The sequence below is a fragment of the Acartia tonsa genome, chromosome 1, assembly GCF_053477335.1.
Source record: "Acartia tonsa isolate MP-2025a chromosome 1, ASM5347733v1, whole genome shotgun sequence".
Taxonomy (NCBI): domain Eukaryota; kingdom Metazoa; phylum Arthropoda; class Copepoda; order Calanoida; family Acartiidae; genus Acartia; species Acartia tonsa.
The window spans coordinates 43053072-43077665 of NC_137260.1; the positions used below are offsets into that span (position 1 = coordinate 43053072).

Below are 24594 nucleotides of genomic sequence, written 5' to 3' on the forward strand. Positions count from 1 at the left end.
TTTCTTTCCCCTTTTTCCATAGCTCACAGCCTTGCTAAATACGGAAAACCCGATGAGTTATTTTGTGGACAAATGGACCTAAAAATGTCTTTTTACCATGACCCCTAACAAAACACCTAAATTTTTTTCATTTTCTAAAATTATTTTTTTTCTTATCTTGGGCTAATATATGTATGACTTATTATAAGATGATATCTTTTTTTTAAGATTAAACAATCAAAAATGTGTATCTTTTATTTTAGGAAATTTTGAAATTTAGTATTTACTTTCTTAAGCGTTTTCTCATTTATACACGTAATTGAAAGTAAGAAATACGGAAAACCCGATGAGTTATTTTGTGGACAAATGGACCTAAAAATGTCTTTTTACCATGACCCCTAACAAAACACCTAAATTTTTTTCATTTTCTAAAATTATTTTTTTTCTTATCTTGGGCTAATATATGTATGACTTATTATAAGATGATATCTTTTTTTTAAGATTAAACAATCAAAAATGTGTATCTTTTATTTTAGGAAATTTTGAAATTTAGTATTTACTTTCTTAAGCGTTTTCTCATTTATACACGTAATTGAAAGTACGAATTTAAATAGGGCATTATCATAAAAAAAATTACCATTCATACAGCTTTGATCATAGCCTCTAGAGCTGGATGGGAAGGAAGGGGGGGGTAGTTTTGTCCTGCATCAGCAGCAAAAAAACATATAGAAAGCTTCCATGAAGGGCACAATTCATCGTCCAGTCCATTTTAGATATCTTATAAATTATATCTTTCTGAGAATTTCTGAGAATTTCTATTTTGCATAATATTTTGATTCCTTTAATACTTATTAGTAACATATTTGAATTTTGTTTTAATAGATAAAAATTCAATAAAAAACAGAATAGAAAAAAAGATAATCTAAATGTTCAATGTTCGGTCATAAAGAAGATAAAATTCATCTTATGAATATAAGATATTATGTTTAAAATGTTGTTGATTAATTCTAAATAAAATTATCTTATTTATTATAGAAATAATTATTTTTAAAGAGAAAATCTATTACCAATAGCCACAAAAATACACTTCAAAGAAAAGAAGTATTTTTACTCGTGATATATGGTCCTAACTTCGATCTCCGGTCCCTAAAACACCCCCCGCCCCCCTCCCCTCCTTTCCTTAGTTTTATATCCCTCAGGTCAATTTTTCCCAAGTGTAATAATGGCTATTTGCCGGAATTCTAGTATAAAAAGGCCTGTCTGTTTGATTTGAGTATCATTCCTTGAAGATCATTCGAATCCTAAGCACAATGGTTGCAACTAAGGTATTATATTTTTCACTAAACGAAGAAACTTTATTTACTGTACTTTTTCATCTAAATTTCTTTTTGAAAGTTATCTTGATTTTTAAAAAAACTTTTTCTTATTCCATTTCTAGAATACATATTAAAAATAAAATAAAATTCTGTTTATCTGAATTAAAATTATTCATCTATTTCAAGTTTATTTAATAATTCATTCAAAATTCATTTATTTAAAGTTTTTGAAGAAAATAGACGCAATTTATTAATCCAAGTTTATTTAATTTATATATAATAATTTGAAATAGTCAAGTTTTGAAAAATTTTAAATTATATTTTCAATGAGTTGTTTTAGGCTATTATTATACAACCTTTCTTCAAAAGAAGGCCAAGTTCCTGAAATTATTTTGATTATATTTTGTTGTTTTCCTAGATGTTGATATCCCTGTGCTTGTTGGGCCTTGCCAGAGCTGCCCCCCAGCTGGGTGTGCCCACAGGATTCACCTCCCAATCTGCCAACCTCAACGAGCAGACCATCGTTACCAGGTGATTCACTTCCCTGTAAAAATTGTCATGTCAAAATAGGACTTTTGGCCTAATTCTTAAAAGTGTAGCAGCAGCTTTTTAATATTTAGTTTCTGTGACAACTTCTATTAAATTTACATAGTTTCTTATATTCTTTATCTTTTGAGTGCGTCTTTTTAAATAATTCTATCTTTATCCAGTGTTGTGAGCTCCCTGCAGCCTTCCATCGCTGAGGCTGTTGCCAACGCCCTGCGCGGACTCAACTTCGGTGCCACTACCTCCAACTCTGTATCCAACAATTTCATCTCAGGTAGATTAATAGGATTAGTTCAGTATGCAAAATTTTAAAAAATGGAAGAAGTTTTTTAGCTTTGTCTTTATCTCTTTTTGGATTTTCACTGTCATATGGTGCTCAAACTAAACTTTTTTATTCTATAAATAATGTCTTTTTTCTTCAGGATCTCAAGGAAGCTCCAGCACTAGCGCTACTGGTTTCGCCTCTGGCAACCGCCAATCCGCCCAGTTCGAGGAGGAGGTGACCGCCCGCCCCAACTACGCCTATGAATTCAAGGTTGCTGATGATGATGAGCAGACCTACATCACCCACAACGAGGCCCGTGATGGCGATGATGTTACCGGAACCTACTCCTATGTTGATCCCACTGGAGCCTTGATCACTGTCAACTACCAGGCCGGCGCCATGGGCTACACACAGACTGTTGACAAACAGGAGGGCGCTGTCTCCATCCGTAGCAAGACTGGATCCTCCTCTGTCGGTGCCACTCCCGCCGCTTCTTCCGCCTTTACCGGCAGCAGAAACACCATTAACAACAACAGACAATCCACCATCTCCACCAGCCAGTCCTCTTCCGCTATCAACGAGTCTGACCTGATTGCCAGAATCATTACCGCTCTGCAGCCCCAGATCAGCAGTGCTGTCAACACCGCTGTCTCTTCCCAGAGAAGCAACAATGTTGTGTCCCGCACTGTCACCTCCAACACTGGATTCGGTGCCTCTGGCTCTGTTGCCGGAGACAGACTGACCCCTCTGTTCGGCAACTAAGTTATTGATTAATTGAAAAAAATCATTAACATTTCTGCCTTAGTATTACAGAATATCACACTGCCAAACGAACAGCAATTGGCCAATGCCATCACGACCACCCTCGTTCACTTGCCAACTTACCACACATCCTCTCCACTGTTTTTTCCCAGCCATTTTGTTCTCTAGAATTTCTCGCCAAATTTGATCGAATTTGAATTTGAATTTGAATTCGCGGATTTTCGCATCAATAGTTTGGGAAACTGTGGATGGGGATTTTGCTGCCAAAAAGATGGTTTCACCTGAATTTTGGGCATTCTTGTGTATAAATACATTTATATTTTAGTTAACCAGGCCGTTTTATCACAATGCAATTTATTATATACTTTATTTGTCATCATTAATAATGTCACAATAAAACATTAAAAAAAACTTATTTGTAGTTTATTTCTTTATATTATATATTATTATTACAAATTTTAACAAAAAGTATTCGTATGAAAGGGAAAAAGCAGCAATAAGAATAATATAATACAAAACTGACTAAAAATACTTTTTGATTCTAGATTTAAGTTCTAAAGAATCATTCATAAAAAATATAAATTTATTTATATGTTTCATAACAATTTTAATCATTTAATATGAAATAAAATAAATGCTATTTTAAACACGGATGTAGAAAATATATTTAAATTCTCTTATTTTGTAATAATTTAGAGTAATTTTATTTACCTATAACCTTTCTGTTTAAAATTGTTTTGATCCAGTTTGACCTTTCCCCTCATGGTTAGGCAAAAACTAAAGAAACAACTTCTATATCGAAAACAGACCACAAAAAAGTAACCGGATATCAGTCTGTATAACGAATTTGTTTCTATTTATAACTAGCGGATACACCCCTAGAGGCCTCTAGGGTCCCTTAAGGGGGAGCCCCCTTTCCATTCAATTGTAGTTTTAAAAAGAAAGAAGTTTAGAAAAAAAATATTTTTAGGGGTGAATACTCTTGGGAGGGTGATGGTTCACTCCCCAATATTATTTATAATCTTTAACAGGTCTTATGAAAAACAATCCTTTTAAAGGAGAACAATATCGTGGTTATAGCCTAAAACCACCACAGGACCAGTAGGTATATTCCCTGAAGAGTAGATTCCGATCGGATCAGCGGTTACCGAGATCTTAAGGGATAGACGGACAGACATCATTCTACTTTGTATTATAGATGATTAGAATTATCCTACTTAAATTTTGTCTAATTACTAACTTATATAAAATCTAACAAGGGTATATCTGATCATAAGTAGCATCGCTTTATCAATCATAAATTTACATAAGAAGATAAATAGTTCCTATTAAATTTGTGAAAGTAATTTACACTACTACAAATACATTAAAAGCTTAGTTTACTTTTAAAAATCACGAAACCTATGTCAATAATGCTGCGTCTTCTTTACCATATTGCATTGTTGAAATTTAAGTTGCTGTCCATTACTCATTTTTGATTGGGATTTAAGCAAAGCAATTTTATGACTTTAATGGAAACGCATCAAAGTATCAACTAAATAGCTTTTAATTAAAGTAATGCTAGCTGTTTTACCGTGTTTAAAAGATTTTTGTTTAAAAAAATTGAGTTTATGTAAGCGGTTGCGCTTATATCATCTAGGGGAGAAAATTCTGTAAAAAAGCCTAAAATTAAAAAAAGGGCTTGTTATTCTTTTATTTGAATAAAATACTAATACAAAATTAATATATGAACAAGGATGACAACATCCATAAAAGGGAAGCTCTGAAATAAAAGGACAAACTAACATTAACACTAGTAGATTGTCAGAACTGAATTAGCAGAATATAAATGCATCAGTACAAACAATATTGTAAGTAAATTTGTTGCAAAACTGCAGAAATAGATTAAACTGTTTAAGGACATACCTAGATTTTTGGGACTTGTTTATAGAGATACTTCGCTTATAACATTGTACTTTGTTGTGATAGGAATCATTTTTTTTAAATCAGAAGAATCGGATTTTAACATACAAAAATTTGTTGTCAAAAAAGTTAAAAATCAACATGTTTAAAATGGACGTACGGACATTCTGGTATTGGTTATAGAGTTGCTACGCTTTCTATATTGTACCTAACTACTACAGGAATCAGCATGCAAAGTTTAGAGTCGATAGGACAATTCTAACCTGTTTAAATTAACGAACTCTCTGTGACGGACGGACGGACATACGGACGGACCTACTATAATTATAGAAAAGCTTCGCTTTTAATAATTATAGAAAATCCTCGCTTTTAAAAATTATCAATCTAAATATAAATTTTTAAAGAGAAGCTACACTTATTATACTAAAACTAGAGCTTTTATCTATTAATTGTTTAATTGTAAAAAAATAAGTCAATAATTCAATTTGCCAGGTGTCATTACTCATTACAGACATTATGACTATGTTTCGGTACAACGGCATTTGGCTGGCCGTTTACCAGATCTTTACGTACAGACGTATGAAACCTGCTACTTCCCACAAGAGACAAAACCAGCATAGTTACTAATACAATTTATTGTATGAAAACGGTCATGCTGAAATAGAAAATAACAAAATTAATAATCAAGTATTAAAATGTTAAATACATGATAAAATAAATCTTGTAAAAGAGAATAAATCTTTTTCTTATTTGGAACAATCGTCTTTTTTAATAAAGTAAATATTCATTATGAGAGGGACTTCGAAATTATATTTTAAAATATATAAGAAGGCTAGGGTTATTTTTTGCTTAAAATTAATCAAAATTAAATGCGAGTTTGAAATTCATAAACAAAATCATTATAGACTACGATTAAAATATTCTGATACAAAAATAAATTAATTACTTGGTCTAATTTAAGTAAAAATGAAAGATTAATTTGCCGTCTTAAAAAAATCACTCCATTCCATTAAAAATGCTTAAAGAAAGAATTCTTACCGAAGTTTTTGTTCCTGTAAAGCCGGGAAGCACTCAAAGGTATTTTTCAGTACAGACAACACCACAATTCTGACTATACATGGTTTTTTATCACGCAGATATTCCGCACATTTTGAAAGATAGATTAGAGATGGCCACGCTCGCTTTGTTTATGGTCCAAGCGCAAGCGCTGTTTTGATTGCCGCGTCCAATTATGAACTTTCAATTTGAATCTCAGCGCTTTCCAAACTGACATTAATGATAAGGAAAACAAAAGGATAAAGGTTCGAGTTCACAAACGCATCACACTATTATACTTCCAATACACACCCGCCTGAAAGTGGGGAATCGAATATTACACCATTCAAATTTTCAACTTTGTGTGCAGACAATGTCCACAAAAGTCACAATTCAAAACCACATAAATTACAAGAGTTTTAAATTTTGGCCTTTTTGGCCTCAAATTTGCTAGTATAATATTCACGAATACTCGTACTAACACAAAATGACACAATTCCACAAAAATGTAGGAATAAAGGAATAGGATATAAAACATTCTTCATTGAAAGCTTACACATTCACTACTCACTCATAACACTTAATCTCATGGCCTCACAAATTTTCGAAATAAACAAAAAGTTATTTGAATTTGTTAGACCATGTAATGCAATACATAATAATAACTTAAAATAAGTACCCAAACTTTAATTAGGTACCTAATCATTAATAATGATAATAATAATATTCTTAATATTAGAATAACCTTAATGCTAAACATAATCTGCATTAATCATCAAATAATTCATTCAAATCTTTTTAATAAAAGAGGAATAATTACTAAAAAAAATTCTTTTCAAACAAATCTTTTTTGTTAAAGAAAAGTGAAAATGCATACGTAAATTCTTTCTTCGATCAAATCTTTATGTAAAAGATAGATAAGAAAATAATCCTTAAATCTAGATAAACAGAATAATCAAATAAAGTAAAATTATCCTTAATCTAAACATATCATCAAAATAAAATATCCTTATATCTAAGAACATATAAAAGAACTGTATTAATTCATCAATAAAACATCAAAATGAAAGTAAAATTGCATTTTTGCATATGCGAATTTTAAATTAAGCTCAAAGTAAAAGAAAAGTCTCAAAAAGTGTTTATTTGGCAATTTCTCTTTGGCTGAATAGATAATAAGCTTTTCCGTGTACTTATTTATACAGTCTTTTAAAATTAAGAGCAATTGGGGCCTCAGTTCAACCTGAACCTCGAAAGCTTGCAGATCAAACCGACGCACTACAATTATAATAATGCCACGTGCGACGAGTCCTGTTTATGGTTATGTTTTGTTTCTTTTATGTGTAACCGTGAACAGGATTCCTGGCGCGGGGCTCAATTCATGAACATTTCTGAAAAAAATAGAATGAAAAATGTTCCAAAGTTAAAATCTTCAAAGAAAGAAGGAATCAAAGAAACTACAAAGAATCTTTTTGAAATTATCAGATATTTCTTAAGCTTTAGTTTTGCTGTTATGCAAGGTCTTCGGCCGAGGAAACAGAGCTGGAAGGCTTTGTATAGCAGTTTCATTAGGCTATACTCATCGAAATAAAATCAAACAAATCAAAGTAAATCTGCTGTGTTCATAAAATTACTGCTTTTTTGTTTTTAGGTAATCTTCAGAACGAAATTAAAATATAATAATCTTAATATATAGTTAATATTAAATTATTTGTAATGCTTGTAATATAAAAAGATATTTTTAAAATGATCAAATGTGTTTCATTTCTATTCTTATCTGTATATATCCAAATTTAAAAAAATACGTACCTAAGATTTTTTACGCGAAAAAATCCCAGGTCCCGATCAAATAAATCCGTAAAGAAAACTTATGTATTCGAATAGAAAACTTTAGTTTTATGCGTTGGAAATAAAATTTTGAGCTCATTTATAATTTTAAACGAAATTGTAAGGAAATTTGCATCAATTATAAATTCTAAAAAAAATATGCAATTGTTGAAAGTTAAAAAAATACGCGATAAGAACGATACTAATAAAAATACTTAATCGTCTTGAGAATCATCTTGGGGTAGGTTTACTTTCAACAATCGTCTTGAAGAAATCTCGTTATCCGTGGCTTCAACATCATCGGACAATTTGAAACGGGCTACAACTGTACGGCCACCGCCACGTACGTCTTGAACTCTGCCGAGGCGATACTTCTTAACCAAGTTGGTGCACCGGTCAACAAGAACGACATCTCCAACGCTCAACGGAACTTGATTGCGCCTCCACTTTACCGTGCGCAATAGCTCAGGCAGCAGCTGCTGCTTGTAGACTTCATGGAACTGTCTAGTCAGCTCCTCCAGATGGCTTAAACGGCGTGTAATTCGATCTCTGGAACCGGTCTCGAACGAGCAAATCCCGTCGTTACCTCTGCCACCCAACAAATCAGCAGGAGAAATGATTCTCCATGTGTTAACATCATTCCCTTGTGTAGCATAGCTCAAGGGTTTAGAGTTTAAAACTCTAGCAGTTTCAGCAGTCAGCAGCAACAACTCGTTGTGATTGACAACAGCTCCACACAACTTCTTATTGAGGACACGCTTGACCATGGCGACCTGGCGCTCAACACTTCCTACATACGAATGAGCGCCAGTCGGTACAAGGTGCCACTCAAAACTCACATCAGACTTCTTCATAACTTCATCAAGTATTCTTTTCGAGCCAAGAAAATTGGTGCCGCGATCTGTAGTCACGACTCTGGGCATATTGTAGAATGCTTGAAGCTTTCTGAGGCCAATAATGACAGCCTCAGTACTGTAATCCAGCAGAACATCAATAAACACTGCTTGTGTAAAACGACAACAAGCAATTAACAACCAAACCTTGTACTTGGCTGGATTCTTCCTGGTGCGGACGCCAGGCCTTGTAACTTCCATCGGGCCTGCAAGGTCAAGATGAACATGGAAGAATGGAACTGAAGATTCTAACCTGTCTGGCAGGACGTCTGCCATAGTTGGGGCTGAACGACGTGCATACTCTAGACAACAACTGGAACATGACTTGACAACCTTCATAGCTTCTTGGCGGCCACGTGATATCGAAGCATACCTGCAACTCTGTACCAAAGTTTTTCTATGACCGGCATGGCCAAGTTCATCGTGGGCCTGCTGTAGGAACAGTCTGGCCAAGTTATTGTGACGATCAATCAAAATAAGGCCAGGGGAATCCTTGAACAGCTTCTTCTTTCCCTCGGCTGCTGCCTCCAAGGCCTCGTCCCCACGGGACCGCATCTTGAGGACTCTGAATTTACGAACAGGATAATAGCCATTATTACCAACGAAAGGCCAATACACCTCAGTCTCGTGGTAATAAGGTTGAAGACTATCATATTTACCTTCAGCCTCCATAACCATCTCCTTTTCCTGGTTGTATGATGCCAGGAATAAATCACACACCACATCTAGGTAGGTAATTGAAAAAGTGTGATTGCCATAAAACTTGGAATCAACTAGCGGCTCTTGTCCAGCTGGAACCGAAACTCCCGTCGGCTCTTGTCCAGCTGGAACCGCAACACTGATCGGCTCTTGTCCAGCCGGAACCGAAACTCCCGTCGGCTCTTGTCCGGCTGGAACCGAATCATTCATCGGCTCTTGCCTGGCCGGAACTCGTTTCTTAACAAGCAACAACTTAAAACAGTTGGCAGCTCTGATCACCGCCTGCATAGTTTTACGTGCCTGCCTGTAGGTACGTCGTGCTAAAGTTCTCCAGAAATCAGTATCTACTACCTGGACGGCCATACACTTCAATCGGACCATGCGCTGATTCATCTCAGCCTCTGGGATGGGGTGATTTACTTCACCCGCCGTCTTTACAGGCCACTGGTCCTGCTCCAGGCGTAGCCATTCAGGCCCATCCTGATACCTGGATCCTGGTAAAACATCTTGAATGGTACAGGCACCTCTAGTGGCAAGATCTGCATTGTTCTGATCTGTAGGAAGCCAGCGCCAATCCTCTGGGCTGGTCAGCTGTTGGATCTCACTCACACGATGACTGTTAAATATGTTTAACATCACTGATTCAGACACGATTTGCGATATAGCGCAAGTGCTGTCGCTAAAAAACATCTTGCCTGCTACTGCAAAGGGCAGGGCTCGGACAATTGCATCCGCCAATCTTGCCATTAATAAACATGACAACAATTCAAGCCTTGGAATAGACTCAATCTTAACGGGAGCCACACGACTCTTGCCACTGCACAAAATTACTTCAAAGCCTCTGGCCGTTGGCCAACGTAGGTAGATGATGGCTGCGTAGGCTGAACTTGAAGCATCAGAAAAACCAATGATGGTTGGGAGCCCCAGTGGCTCATCAGGAACTAAAGAACGTTGAAATGGCACTTCTCCAAGCTTAGCCCTGTCGGCCAAACTATCAACAAAGTCATCTCTCAACTTGGCAGGAACATGCTCATCCCATGATACGCCACTAATGCAAACCTCCCGAAGTATAAGCTTGGACTTCAGGAGTAGTGGGCACATAAGGCCAAGAGGATCATACAATTGCTGTACGACCCGCCAAATCTCTCTCTTCGTTACACATTCTGGCATGGCTCTCCATAAATCTAACAGATCAAGGTCCTCCAGCAATTTTCGGCCCTTTATCTTGGCGCCATGATTCACCCGAGCAGGTAAAGTAAGAACATCTTCTCTGGGGGCCCATTGAATGCCCAGTACCTTAACAGGATCAACATCATCTCCAGAATAAATAACTGATTTAAAGCTGAAGTTGCCAGGTTCAATCATTTCCTTCAACTCTTCGACCATTTTGACGGCTTCTGGCTTGCTATTATGGCCACCAGTATGGTCATCAATGTAGGTACACTGCTCCAGCTTGATAGCTGGAGCATCCTGATGCAGTACAAACTTGGAACCGGTAGGTTGTTGCTCACTTCTCCACAGGTCCTGCTTTGCAACTACCTCTGCTCCCTTTACGTATTCAGATCCATAAACGTCATGAACATCTTGGCGGCTGCTGTAAGTCTCAGGGCTGTGACGGCGAAATCGCCTGCCAATTTCTCCCCGAAGTTAACTTTTTTGGTCAAGTAAACTTCGGGGTTGGCATGTTCATCCTCTGCAAACCACACTCTCTTCAGCTGCGAATCTTCATATGTGGCCGCCAAAGAATTGTAAAATTTACAGACATCACAAACACAGGCACACTTGTAACTTCTGAACCGAATAAGATTGTGAAACAAAGTGTAGGTAGGTTGTGGGCCGTCCATCATAATATGATTTAAGCTTGTTCCATTGCAGGTCAAGCTAGAGTTTGCGCAGATTCTCAAGGGGGTAGAAATGCTATCCTTGAAGGCCGTCACTAATGAATTAAAATAAACTGGACCTTCAAATGCTAAGTCTTGTGGCGTGGCTTTGACGTACACCCCACAGGACACCGCCTCCTTGAACACTTTCACGAATACGTCATATTCGCCGTTTTTTATCATGCGCCGGCGATCACGAAGCGCAATATTATACGCCTGCCGCGAATTGTTCGGCAGCGTATGTGTTGGCAGCCGGTATGGATAAGCTGCCGTCCACTCATTCTTCACAAGATCCAATGTCAAACCTTCTTTTATCAGATCCTGTTTTCGCTGATCAACGGCTGACTTGCCTGACCCAAGTGCCAGGCAGTGCCTGCAGCCCGTGCATCCACTGCACAGCCGCGGCGGCTGCACGCCTAACGCCTCCGACGATAGGAAGTCCATAGCTGCAACTTCCAACTTAGTAACTTTACAAACAACTGGCTTGCTAACAGGCTTTCCATCGGCAGAAACAACAAGGAAACCTGTGCGAAAAATGCTGCGGTATAATCTTGACTCGCCGATGAGTTTATCCGCCGCTGGAAACTTCGTGGGCGTGACATGCCCTAAGAGAATATCCAGTGGTCCATTGACCAATGAAAAATCCTGTGGCCTCATATCAAACAGAGCAGCTGCGGCGACTGGGTCCATGCTGCGCAGCCCATCTGTATGTCCAATTGTGTGCACAACAGCTGCTTCCATAACATGCTTGTTCTTGTTACGGTCAACCAGGCAGAGTTTAACTGTTGGGCATGACTGAACTTTGCCATCAGCCATTGAAATAGTAGCTACACGTCCAGTAGAGGGCAACTGCAACTTCTTAGCAATAGACTGTGTAACCATGGTGAGGTTGGCACCTGTGTCCCACATCCCGGACACAGGCACCTTCCTCTTGTAGACGTCCAGCGCGTCCAGCTTTTGGAGCATCAACATGTAATTATTCTCACCCAAAAATGGCGCTTCATACACAGCTGAAACCTGGGCGACGGACTCATGGAGGAGGGAGTTGTGTTTCTGTCTACAATTGTTGATCCTGCAGCCTCCAAGCTTCTCAGCACGCGGACACTCTGAGGCGCGGTGCCCCTTATTAAGACATAAGAGGCACCCGCCGATTTTCATCACAAAATCTTTCCATTCTGGAACAGACATGGTTGTAAACTTCGAACATTTAAACAAAAAACGATCTCCACTGCAGCCGTCTGACGGACAGGACTGCTTCTTCTTGAACTTGCTAGGTGTACCAGGTTTACCTACGGCGGCCGCAGCTGCGGCAGGATTACCTTTCTTCTTGGACAGCGTGTCCAAGCCGTGGCTGCTGCGCATCAATAATGCGCCACGCTGCTGTTCTAGTATATCCAGCAGCTTAGGCACATCGGGAACGTCCATGCTCCCGAGTGCAAGGTCGAGCTTATCCTGAAACTCTTTTGGCAGTTTCTTAGATAACATCTCCAACAATAAAACTGTGAGCCATTGGCTTGTAGAAACTGCGTCCTTACCATCAGCCTTGGTCATCTGCTCGAGCTGGTTGATGGCACCTGAGAACTCGGCGAGAGCGCTGACAATCTGGCCGCTCTCGGACAATTTACCTTTCTTGTCCCAGTTGTTGAATATACACAACATCTGTCTGGTTCTGGATTTGAACAGTTGGTCCAAATACGTCCATTGCGCTGCATGCGTGGCAATCTGTTGCAACTGCAGCCTCAACGGTTTATCCTTCATTACTCGTTCGCAACTTAACACCATCTGCAGGTAGCTGGGCTCATATCCAGTAGTAAGCTTCTGGAAATTCTCCTTAAATTGCGCATAAGAAGATTCTTGCCCATCAAAGCTGGGAAGGAGTTTTTCGTCTAGGCGTGGCATGTACCCATGAGACGAAAACATCGGACTGGCAGCAAACGATTGAGCGCCAAATGACGGCAGCATAGGATCTACTGAGGCACCCGAGACTGGCGTAACAGGCTCTTGCTTAGCCTTTGCCAGCGTCTCCATCAGTTTAGTCATATCACTGATAATTTTAGTTGGTAGAGGTATGTAATCACCTTTAATAACTTTCACTATCTGCATACAACGTTGTTGCAAACTGTTTTTGTGAGCTGCAAGATCATCACCAAGAACTAAGACCTCATTGTTTATCGCTCTTAGCTCATCTATGGCACTTAATGTAAGTTTTAACTCGCTATAGTTCTTTTGTGCCGTGATAATGTCACTATAAAAATCTTTTAGGTCATCATCATCCTGGATTAACACGTCCAGCTGTTGAAGACCGTTCATGGTACGTTCAAGATTTAGGTTCGCATCATGAACAAGGATGCATTCCTTGGTGAGATTAACATTGATGTCTGCGGTATCCGAAACTACCTGCATCACTCTGTCTAACTCTTCGGTTATCACTTCAACTGCCCTAGGCAATCTGTCCGACAATAGTGCATACCTATTCTTTTTAGGTGGCATTTTCACTTTTGTTAACACTGATAACAACTATAGTCACGTGTAGAATTTTATTCACATTCAACACATACGGTAACTGTCACTGGCTTTGACTGGCTGACTGGACTTCTTACCGTTTTCATTGTTTCGGTACAACGGCATTTGGCTGGCCGTTTACCAGATCTTTACGTACAGACGTACGAAACCTGCTACTTCCCACAAGAGACAAAACCAGCATAGTTACTAATACAATTTATTGTATGAAAACGGTCATGCTGAAATAGAAAATAACAAAATTAATAATCAAGTATTAAAATGTTAAATACATGATAAAATAAATCTTGTAAAAGAGAATAAATCTTTTTCTTATTTGGAACAATCGTCTTTTTTAATAAAGTAAATATTCATTATGAGAGGTTGCGTGACTTCAAAATTATATTTTAAAATATATAAGAAGGCTAGGGTTATTTTTTGCTTAAAATTAATCAAAATTAAATGCGAGTTTGAAATTCATAAACAAAATCATTATAGACTACGATTAAAATATTCTGATACAAAAATAAATTAATTACTTGGTCTAATTTAAGTAAAAATGAAAGATTAATTTGCCGTCTTAAAAAAATCACTCCATTCCATTAAAAATGCTTAAAGAAAGAATTCTTACCGAAGTTTTTGTTCCTGTAAAGCCGGGAAGCACTCAAAGGTATTTTTCAGTACGGACAACACCACAATTCTGACTATACATGGTTTTTTATCACGCAGATATTCCGCACATTTTGAAAGATAGATTAAAGATGGCCACGCTCGCTTTGTTTATGGTCCAAGCGCAAGCGTTGTTTTGATTGCCGCGTCCAATTATGAACTTTCAATTTGAATCTCAGCGCTTTCCAAACTGACATTAATGATAAGGAAAACAAAAGGATAAAGGTTCGAGTTCACAAACGCATCACACTATTATACTTCCAATACAGACTAATTCTGTATTTATTTAGAAATAGGACAATTTCTTATTTAACTTCAATATTTTTATTTGATAAAAAAGAATGTCTTATATTGTTAACTCGACTCCGGTGGCGTGGGGGGGGGGGGGTGGCTCCCATTAATTACTATTTTATCCCGGAATCTTTATGAGATATATAAGAAGACACAAAATTGAAACTAATTTAACCGCCGTGGCACCGTTATTTACCGTTTAAACGATGATAACTAACAAAAAAGAACAATATAAAAGCATAATTTATTATTGCTGTCTTAAAGTGTCTCAGCCTACTCCATGACTACTTAGGTCCAAACCCTAAGAGACTATGGCTAATAAATCAATCAAAAATGCTGTCTTGATATTTTTCAATATAATAGGATAAAAGTAGTTTTTTATTATTCATGCAAGTTTCAATATAAAAAATTGCAGTTTGTCGCTTAAAAAATAACTATTCTTCATCATAGCCTAAGGAAACGAGAAAAAATAATTGGTAGATGTATAAAAGGATCAAGTCAAGCAGGGTGTGCCAAACAAAACAAGTAAAACAGAGTGTGCAAATATTCCCCCAAGTAAAACATAGTATGCCAATATATTTTCAATTAAGGCAGAGTATGCCAATATTTTAGAAAAAAAGATTAAAATGACAGACTGGCGTTTAGAAAAAAGGGAAATGTAAAGTAGCTTCGCTACTTATATGATCATGACTCAGGATTTAAGAATATTCATTTACATCTACCTAATATTTATTATAAAATTTTTATTACTTTTTAATGTCATCTATATCAACCTGTCTCGGAGTTCTCTATTGCAAGTGGTAGAAAAGTTACGAAAAATAGCCTAAAACCATTAAAATTTCAAAATAAAGGATCTCACTAATCGCTGGACTCTTATGGTTCCCCATTCAATGGAGCCTCTCATTGGACCTAATAAAACACCCTGATTTTTTTGAAAAGTTTTTCTTTTTAAAACTTAAATGTAAAATAGATGTTCAACTCTCTCCTTCTCTTAAGTGCCCCTAGAGAATTCGATGGGCGGATTCGCTATTATCCTATAATATAATATATACATAAATTATTTAAACATTTTAGGAGAAGCATATTTTGACAAATAAAGCAGAGTATGCCAATATTCCCCCTAGTAAAGCAGAGTATGCCAATATTTCCCCAAGTCAAGCAGAGTGTGCCAAAACAGGGTATTGGCACACTCTGCTTGACTTGATCAACAAAAATGAACACATTAATTATAAATTGTGAATATTATGGCCATTTAAAGTGAGCAGGTACTAGGTAATTCTTTTTACCTGGCAAAGAACTTTTATTAAGCTTATTACTTGATACTTTGTGTTTAGAGCCAAAAAAAAAAGAATGTGGTTTACTAATTGTAAGACATCTATAAAAACACACCTGGATTTTGGATGGCTCCTGTGGCCACCGATATTAAAGGATAAACAAAATTTTTATGAATTTTGTATGTATTCCTTCTCTCTCCCGTCACCCAGCGGAAGGGTTAAAAATCTAAATTTAAGAGGCTAAATAAATTTATTTCTAAAGGCATTTAAAACTAAATACAAGCATACAAAATTGCAAATGTTAATTTTAAAACAAATGTGATATTCTTTACAATATACGGCACTAGAATAATTACAAACATAAACTCTACCTTAATATAGATAAAGTATTTTTTCTATAATTATCATAGCAATTTGATGATTAAATCACTTAAAGCACAATTATCACTTTTTTCATTTATTAGTCGTCATATCAAGCAAGAAGAAGCAAAATATGGCAGCGTAGCTGTCTATAGTGCCCTACCAAATTTGGGATAGATGTCACAACTTTTGACGTGCCTATTCTAATGACGTTATAAAATACCATATACTCCATCTATTTTCTAGGGGGTTTCTTTCCCCTTCCCTTTCTCTTTTCCTCTACTATGACGTCAATAGAACATGTAAGCCAAATGGGGTGACATCAATCTCCATTTTGCTAGGGCACTATAGATGGCTACTGTGACAGCTTATTGTTGTGTGATGACACTGGTGACAGCTTGGTTGATCTGTGGCTGCAGGACAGAGATGATCTGGGCAATGAGAGCAGCTTCATCAAGTCCACCAGCAGAGGATCTGGAGCCACCTGTTCCAGTTGTTGTCACAGTGCTAATAGTCTCCTCAACAACCTAGGATTTCAGATTATTAACAATACCATTTTTGATTTTGTTACATGGATGTAGAATATGCATTACTAAATAATAATAAATAGCCTCAAATATATAACAAAATAGGTTTTTATTCATAGTACTTTTTTTTAGATGGAGGAAAAAAGTTCGTAAAACCTACAGGTTTACTTTAGAATTGTACATTGGTTTAGCTGTTCAAGAGATTTAGATGAACAATGAAGCAGACATCTAATCTTTTTTTTTTGGGATGATTAAATGTTCATTAATATTCATATATTTACATTTCTGTAAAATCATAATGACTCTTTAATAAAATCTAAATCTTTTACCTGTGGGGTAGGACCAATGACTTGTGGGGGAGGAAGGGCAGCAACTCCAGCAACAAAACCAGAAGAACTAGTGCCAGAAGTGCTAGAACCAAAGCTGAATCCAGATGAAGCACCTCCAGCACTGTTTCCTGTTGAAGTAGCGCCAACATTGGAAGTTCTATCAGCAGCAGCTCTTTGGTTATCTTTCTGTCTGATTTGAACCTGTCCAACCTTTCTTTCAACAGTTTGAGTATAACCCATGGCACCAGCTTGATAGGTAACTGTTACCAAATCACCATTGGGATCAATGTAGGAGTATTGTCCAGTAACATCATCACCGTCTCTGGCCTCATTGTGACTGATATAGGTTTGTTCCTCATCATCAGCAACTTTGTATTCATAAGCGTAGGAAGCTCTGGCAGTCACCTCTTCAGCAGCTCCGGATGCTCCAAAGGCAGCGCCAGATGATCCTCCAGTAGCAGCAACTCCAACTCTTGATCCTGCACCACCTGATGAACCTGAAGAGGACCCACCAACTCTTGACCCTGCTCCTCCAGCAAATCCTCCTCTTGAACCTGATAAGCCAAATCCAACTTGTGTGCCTAAATATTTAGCATTTTTATAATAACTCAGATTTGTATGACAATAAGATCATTAAACCCCTTTAAATATTTCATAAAAATAACAAATTTATATTTTTGTTTTAAGAGATGGTTAACCTAACCTTAAGTAAATTATTAATTATTCCATCTGAGCAGTGATAAAATAAAGTTGAATGACTACCAACCTGAGAAACCAAAACCAGTGGCACCTCCACCAGCAGTGAATGTAGATTCTGGAGGCCCAGAGTTGCTTGCAACTTCAGTGTTAGTTGTTGTAGTTGTTGAAGTGCTAGATGTGGATCCACCTGATCCAAAGGACAATCCTAAACAAAAATTGTTATTTATCGCATCTTATTATAGTTAGCTTTCCGCGGAGATTGAATTGAAAAATTATAAGATTAAAACCAGTTTTGTAAGCCCCGAGGGGCCCAAGGCCCGGGTTAACAAAACTATTATTAATTTTATGATTTTTATTTTAGAATTCGTGTAAATACAATGATGTAAATGATTTTTCAGAATGGCCGAGAACCAGTTCTAATCCAGAAGATATCGGATTGTGATTTTTTTTTGTAGAAATTTGATAAATGCTTCTGTATTCCATTAAAAATCCATGTAGGAATTGAACATTTATAGGGAACCAATTTATATGTTACTTGAGGGGGGGGGGGAGGGGGATTACTCTTGGGAGAATTGTGGTACCCTTCCACAAAATAGTTATAAACCATTCAAGTATGAGAAGCTACCATTTAAAAGAAAACCATATCGGTTCAGAGGCTAGCGAGACACTTTTATACATACGATACAGAGATCCTTTTACTTTATTACAAGGATCAAATAAAAAATTGCTCTTGCAAGATCACCTCTCAAAGCAGCTGCTACAGCCTCAGCAATCTGAGGTTGGAGAGCAGTGACTACATTGTTGACTATTCCAGCTTCATCCTGGTTGACACCACCACCAGCCTGGGGAGCTCCTGACACCAGGCAAGCTCCAAATACACACAAGGATATCAACACCTGAATATTAAACAAAATGTTAAAATCTAATTTTATTCTTGATATAATTTTTTATAGTTGATGCCAATTAATTTTATAGTTTGAAAACATTTTAGTTTGTAGATATTAATTTCAAACTTTACGTGATGATTCCTCTAACAGTTATACGAGTTAGAAAGCGTAGCAACTCTATATTCGTTACAAGAAAGTCCGTACGTCCATTTGAAACATGCTACTTTTTACTTTTTGACAACAATTTGACATGTTATATAATTTTCTTATTCATTTGATTTTTGAAATACTGACTCCTAGGACAACATAGTGCAATGTTATATGAGAATTTCTCTACAATCAAATCCTTAAAATCTAAGTATTTTCTTAAACTATATATCCTCTATTTAAGCAGTTTTGCAACAAATTTACTTTTTATATTTTTAATTTATATTTTTGCTCATTCAGTTCCACTCTACAAGTGTTAATGTTCGTTCGTACAACCATATCAGAGCTTTGTTGTCAAAGGATGTTGTCATCGTTGTTATTTCAAGTTTAACCATAAAATATAAACTACTAAACTAAAGTAATGTGCTTGAAGAATATTTAACATGCATAAAAAATAAACCCAATCACATATTTTGATATAACTAAAAGTTAAACCTTAGTTGCAACCATTGTGTGTTTTTCAGTAAATTCTGCGAACAAGTGATGAAAACTTGTAAAACCCTTTGTATTTATATACTATCTTAAACCTTTGCAAAATCTGATAGGCGTCCATTGGTCCTAGCTTCAGCAATATAGACCGTAACTTTAGCTGTTAAATGGTTTTTTAGTCGTATAAACATATTTTATAGGTTGTAAGTTGGTCTTTAGGTTCTAATATATAAGTTAACTACCAAATGAATGTTTAACTTGTGTTAATTAATAATTAGTATCTAATGAAATTGTTTCAAGTTCTACTAATTGCTTCGTTTATTGTAAGGTTAAAGGACAAAATCAAATAAGAGCAGGAATCGAACACTAAACATGAAAACCAAATAAAAATGGCAGTATAAAATTAAAGTTTCAATCGTCTAGTGAACTAGCCGATTGATTTAGATGGGCCTTTCTTATTAAAAATAGTCGGGTCTGTGCAGTATTATGTTCAAGGGACACTTGTACCATCCTATTAAATAAAGTAGTAAGGGTTTTTGTCTGAAGCTTAAGAGCTCAATAACTTCTGAACTAATTGGGTACTCTATTTTAAGTAGGCATAGGTCCCGTGATTGTTTTAGGCTATTTTAGATTAGGATAGTTTTGAGCTATTTTTAGCTCCTTTCTGCCACTTTGAATATAGAGCTCCTAGATGCTAGGAGTGCAGCCGCTTGATGGATATAGAATACGTTGATATTTTGAGAGATTCTTGAATGCCCTGAAAAAAATACTTCTCCCAGCTGGCTAATATAACGATACCCCCCCCTCCTTATAACTTTAAACCATCTCTTCCCCTGACCATGTAGAACGTATTGACCGATATCTAAGGACTATATTAGCAACTTAAATTGACGACAAAATTTTCCCTCTCACAAAATCCACCTGTTCTATAACCATTCTTTTCCTAGCATGATTCCTTTCATCTGTAAATGAAGGGCAAGTAAGCTTAATTTACTGCGAATGGTAGTATATACTAACCATTAATAGTACGATAGATAGATTGGACAACTCATAATTATGCCCAGGTAAGTTTTCATGTCTTTGTTCATGTAATCAAAGGGTTGGTTGTCTGGTTTTGTTTTGCATTGAAGCAAAACAAGGGTAGATTAATAGTAAGGTCCTAGTTGATTTGTATAGTTATAATTAACAATAATCAAACCTTGTATAACAAAAAAGACACAATCATTAAGTCTTAACACTCAAAGACAATATATAATTAAATCTTTTTTAAAAAGAGAAGAAGGTGAAAACTATATGTCGTTAAAAATAGAGAAGTAAACTAAAATGTGTTATTAAATTTTAAATAAATAACAATCTAACTATAAACATATTTCATACCATGTTGTCGAATATTGTCTAGAAAAAAAATAATTTTATTTTGCCTTTATTTTAGAAAACAAATTAAACTAAAATAGTGTACTTTGAACATGAGGCCTAAATGGCCACGCATTTGTTTTTCACTTCACTCCCAAAAATAGTCTTTTAAAAGAGTAGTAGCTGTTATTCAGAATAAAATCATAGAGTAATATAAAAGAGGGGATATATTTCACAATAGTTTGTTTTGAAATGAAATACTTCTAATGTAAAGAATACAGTACATTGTTTAATCGATCAAAAATTAAACATTGACAGAAAAAACCCAAAACTTAGCCCCTTCTCCTACCTTAACAAAATTTCTTATTGTTTCAATTTGAGGGATTATTTTTAAAATAAAAAAAATGTATTAAAATTGTATATCAAGGGCACAAGGGCATCGAAAATGGAAAAGAGATGATAATCAATAAATATGTTTATAACCTCAACCACCACCCCTACTCCCACCATAATAGATCTATAGCACTACCGTTGTATTGGAAAATAAGCATAGCCTGATAATAATAACAATACAGCTTTGTCCATATAAAACTCCAATGATAACATGTTGTTCATTTTCTTAATTATTTCCTTCCCTGAGTTTTGTTCTTAATAATAACAGTTTATTATACCATTAGCGGCTACGCCCCTAGAGGCCTCTAGGGGCACTTGAGGAGGAGAAATTTTTTTTTTTTTTTTTGGGGGGGGGGGGGTAGTCCTCATTTTTAATTTTGGTTAAAAAAATTCAAAAATTTATTTTTTTGGGGGGGGACTTTTTTTTGGGGAGGGGGGTTGGGGGTGTCCCACCCCCCAAGAAAATAGTTATAAACCTTCCCGGGACCTATGAGAAGCTACCCTGTTAAGGAGAACCCGATCGGTTCAGCGGTTAGCGAGATCCTTCGGTACAGACACACAAACACACACACATAGGCATCCTGTTACTTTAGTATAAGGATTATTTAAACTAAGGATTCCTCTTTGATTTTACTCTTCTAGGAATTCAATCCTAGGGACTTTTGGTTGATAGTTTGTGACGCAAAAATACAAGAATTAACATATGCATGGCATAACATCCTAAATCCAAACGTTTTGTTTAAGTCCCAATTATAAGCTTTCTTGAAAACTGAAGACGCTAACAAATCATTTAAAAAACATATCATTTCTTTAGTTTGAAGGAATGGATACTGTGTATTTTTAATGAAAATGTATATATTTGAACATATTTTTGATTTCTTGTCGTTTACATAAAACTAATGTAGGTTTAAAAACCTTATCCTTAAACCATATTCGATACAGGTTCTTAATCTTTTTATTTTATTTAGTACGTGCTTAATTTGACCATCAAAAGTAAAACCTGTTGATAATTTAGAATATGAAAATTGGTGACGTTATAGTAACTTTGTAACGGTTTCCTTTAAAGGCGACTATAACGGTTTTATACGATAATAATGCTTGTCATTACGAGTAACGCGCAGCTTTGCTCTGTAATGGTAAAAAACGTAAATTTACAAGGAGAAGATATATCTTGAGGGCGAGGCAAATGGAAGGGGGACCAAAAAGAGAAAAGTTTAGGAGAGAAGAGACATTTTAAAAAGCAAAGCTTTTCTATAATTAAGTCGGTCCGTCCGTCCGTAACGGATGGCTCTTTTTCTTGATTTAGGCATGTTAGAATTGTCCTATCGATTTTAAACTTTGCATTATGATTATAAATATTCGATTGATCTGATTTTTGGAATACTGATTCCTACGACAACAATGTACAATGTAATAAGCGAAGCATCTCTATAATTATGTATGTATGTATGTATGTCCTTAAACATTATCCTGTATTTAGGTTGTTTTTCAACAAATTTACTTAAAATTTTGTTCGACTTTTATATATTTATATTCTGATTATTCAGTTCTGACACTCTACAAGTGTAATGTTTATTTGTCCTACCGTTTCAGAGCGTCACTTTTTGGATGTTGTTATCCTTGTTCTCTGCCAGATTTATAGCACAATTTAAGGTCTGAAAGAAGTGCCATTCGTCTTGTTCACTTTTTGAGTAAAGTTTAAAAGTTGCATTTTTGTGCAGTTTTTTCACTATCTGATTTAACTTTAAGGATTAGGGTAAAAAATAGTTTATTTCATATATCTTTCTGTTCAAATCTTTAATTTAGATTTTTATGTGAAATATTTTCAGAACGATTGATAAACGCTTCAACAAAAAAGATTTAAAATAAAACTACCCAAGTTATATATGAATCTTCCTTTTGCAGAGAGAAACCAGTCGGTTCAGTGGTAATAAATTTCTGTTGGTACAGACATACATAATGTGTCATATACATTCTTTAAAAATAAACTTTTTCTTTATGTGTTCAGGGCCTTTTTTAGCTGTGTTTTTTATGACCCCCAAAAGGATCTATATGAGCAAGTATAAAGAATTAGCAAAAAAAATCAATAGTTACCCGAATTTTTTCTCCTGCAAAATATCCTAAAACCTTCGGTACATTGCGGTACATTAAAGGTTTGGAGAAAAATACCATCTTTAATATTTTACATAGTTCTAAGTTTTAAGGTGATTTTTTTAGGTTGTTTTAACTCCCATTAACTCATCCCTGTATCCTGTTTCTATGGATAATAAGACAAAAAATGTAATCCAACTGTTTTCTTATTCTAGGCCCACAGATTAGTATACATACAATAAAACCAAAAAGAAAGTGAAATAATATAAAAATCTGTTGTTAAGCTTCAAATTTTATTTTGATAGTGAGTTAGTTAATTCCCTTGTAGATAGACAGTCGGAAAATATATACATTTAAATTTTTAAAAGCAAAGCTTTTCTATAATTAGGGTCGGTCCGTCCGTCCGTACGTCCGTCCGAGATAGATAGCTTTTATTTGTTATTTTAGGCATGTTAGAATTGTCCTATCGATTTCAAACTTTGCATGATGATTCCTGTAGTAGTTAGGTACGATTTAGAAAGCGTAGCAACTCTGTAATCATTACCAGAATGTCCGTACGTTCATTTTAAACATGTTGATTTTTCTAATCTTTTAACAGTAAATTTTTATGTGATCTAATTATCCGTTTGATCTGATTTTTGGTATTTTGATTCCTGGGACAACAAAGAACAATATTTTAAGCGAAGCAACTCTATAATCAAATCCTAAAAATGTAAGTATGTCCATAAACTCAATAAACATTATCCTGTATCAAGAAGTTTTTCAACAAATTTACTTACAATTTTGCTTCGACCCATAAACTTTTATATTCTGATAATTCAGTTTAGACACTATACAAGTGTTAATGTCCGTTTGTCCTACCGTTTCAGTGCTTCGCTTTTATGGATGTTGTCATCCTTATTTTATATAATTTACTGTAATATCCCATATCTTATGCCAAGATACAGCCCTTTTGAAAAAGATTCAAACTCCAGATATTAAAAGATCCGCAGGCATAACAAATGTAGCGTTTTTCATGTGCTTCTTTTGGACATGATTGTCCTTTAATTTCCTTCATGATGTAAAAGTTGTTCCAAAACTTTCATATTATGAAAAACCTTAGCATGATTGTATGGATGTAACACAACAGCAATAAAAATGAAATCTTAGACTTGTACCAAGAAGTTTTCAGGGAGGAAGATGACAATGGTTGATAAATTAATTAGACACAATTCTACCCCCCAATTTTAACAAAATATAATAATATATCCTGCGAAATAATTATTTCTTGGATGTTGAATTATTGTCTATTGTACTATCCATGTAAACCCGAGGGTGACCCCTAAAATGGTGGGTCCACGTATTACGTGCATGACAAATATCTCGAGTTTTTTCCGTCTTAATTTCTTACGACTTTTATACAGTTTTGTATTGTGGGAGGCGTAGTTAGACAAACTAGTTGGGGGGAAAGTACAAAGTTTATACTGAGTTAACACTTTAAGGACA

General features: G+C 35.7%; 3 protein-coding genes across 3 annotated transcripts; 1 reads left to right on the plus strand and 2 right to left on the minus strand.

Moving 5' to 3' along the window:
* Positions 1-1173: 1173 nt before the first annotated feature.
* LOC145320216 (uncharacterized) lies at positions 1174-3283 on the plus strand. Its single transcript, XM_080162653.1, has 4 exons — positions 1174-1304; positions 1714-1826; positions 2006-2115; positions 2264-3283. Exons 1-4 carry the CDS (start codon positions 1290-1292, stop codon positions 2866-2868), a joined length of 843 nt encoding a protein of 280 aa, XP_080018779.1. The 5' UTR covers positions 1174-1289; the 3' UTR covers positions 2869-3283.
* Positions 3284-7844: 4561 nt separating this feature from the next.
* On the minus strand, positions 7845-14531 carry LOC145327602 (uncharacterized). The gene is made up of 4 exons (XM_080171144.1): positions 14232-14531; positions 10853-13842; positions 9442-10769; positions 7845-9087 (listed from the first exon to the last, which is right to left on the minus strand). Exons 2-4 carry the CDS (start codon positions 13589-13591, stop codon positions 7845-7847), a joined length of 5310 nt encoding a protein of 1769 aa, XP_080027270.1. The 5' UTR covers positions 13592-13842; positions 14232-14531.
* Positions 14532-16065: 1534 nt separating this feature from the next.
* Positions 16066-19335, minus strand: LOC145320228 (uncharacterized). The gene is made up of 5 exons (XM_080162663.1): positions 19279-19335; positions 18492-18645; positions 17817-17954; positions 17051-17631; positions 16066-16721 (listed from the first exon to the last, which is right to left on the minus strand). Exons 1-5 carry the CDS (start codon positions 19291-19293, stop codon positions 16563-16565), a joined length of 1047 nt encoding a protein of 348 aa, XP_080018789.1. The 5' UTR covers positions 19294-19335; the 3' UTR covers positions 16066-16562.
* Positions 19336-24594: the final 5259 nt, after the last annotated feature.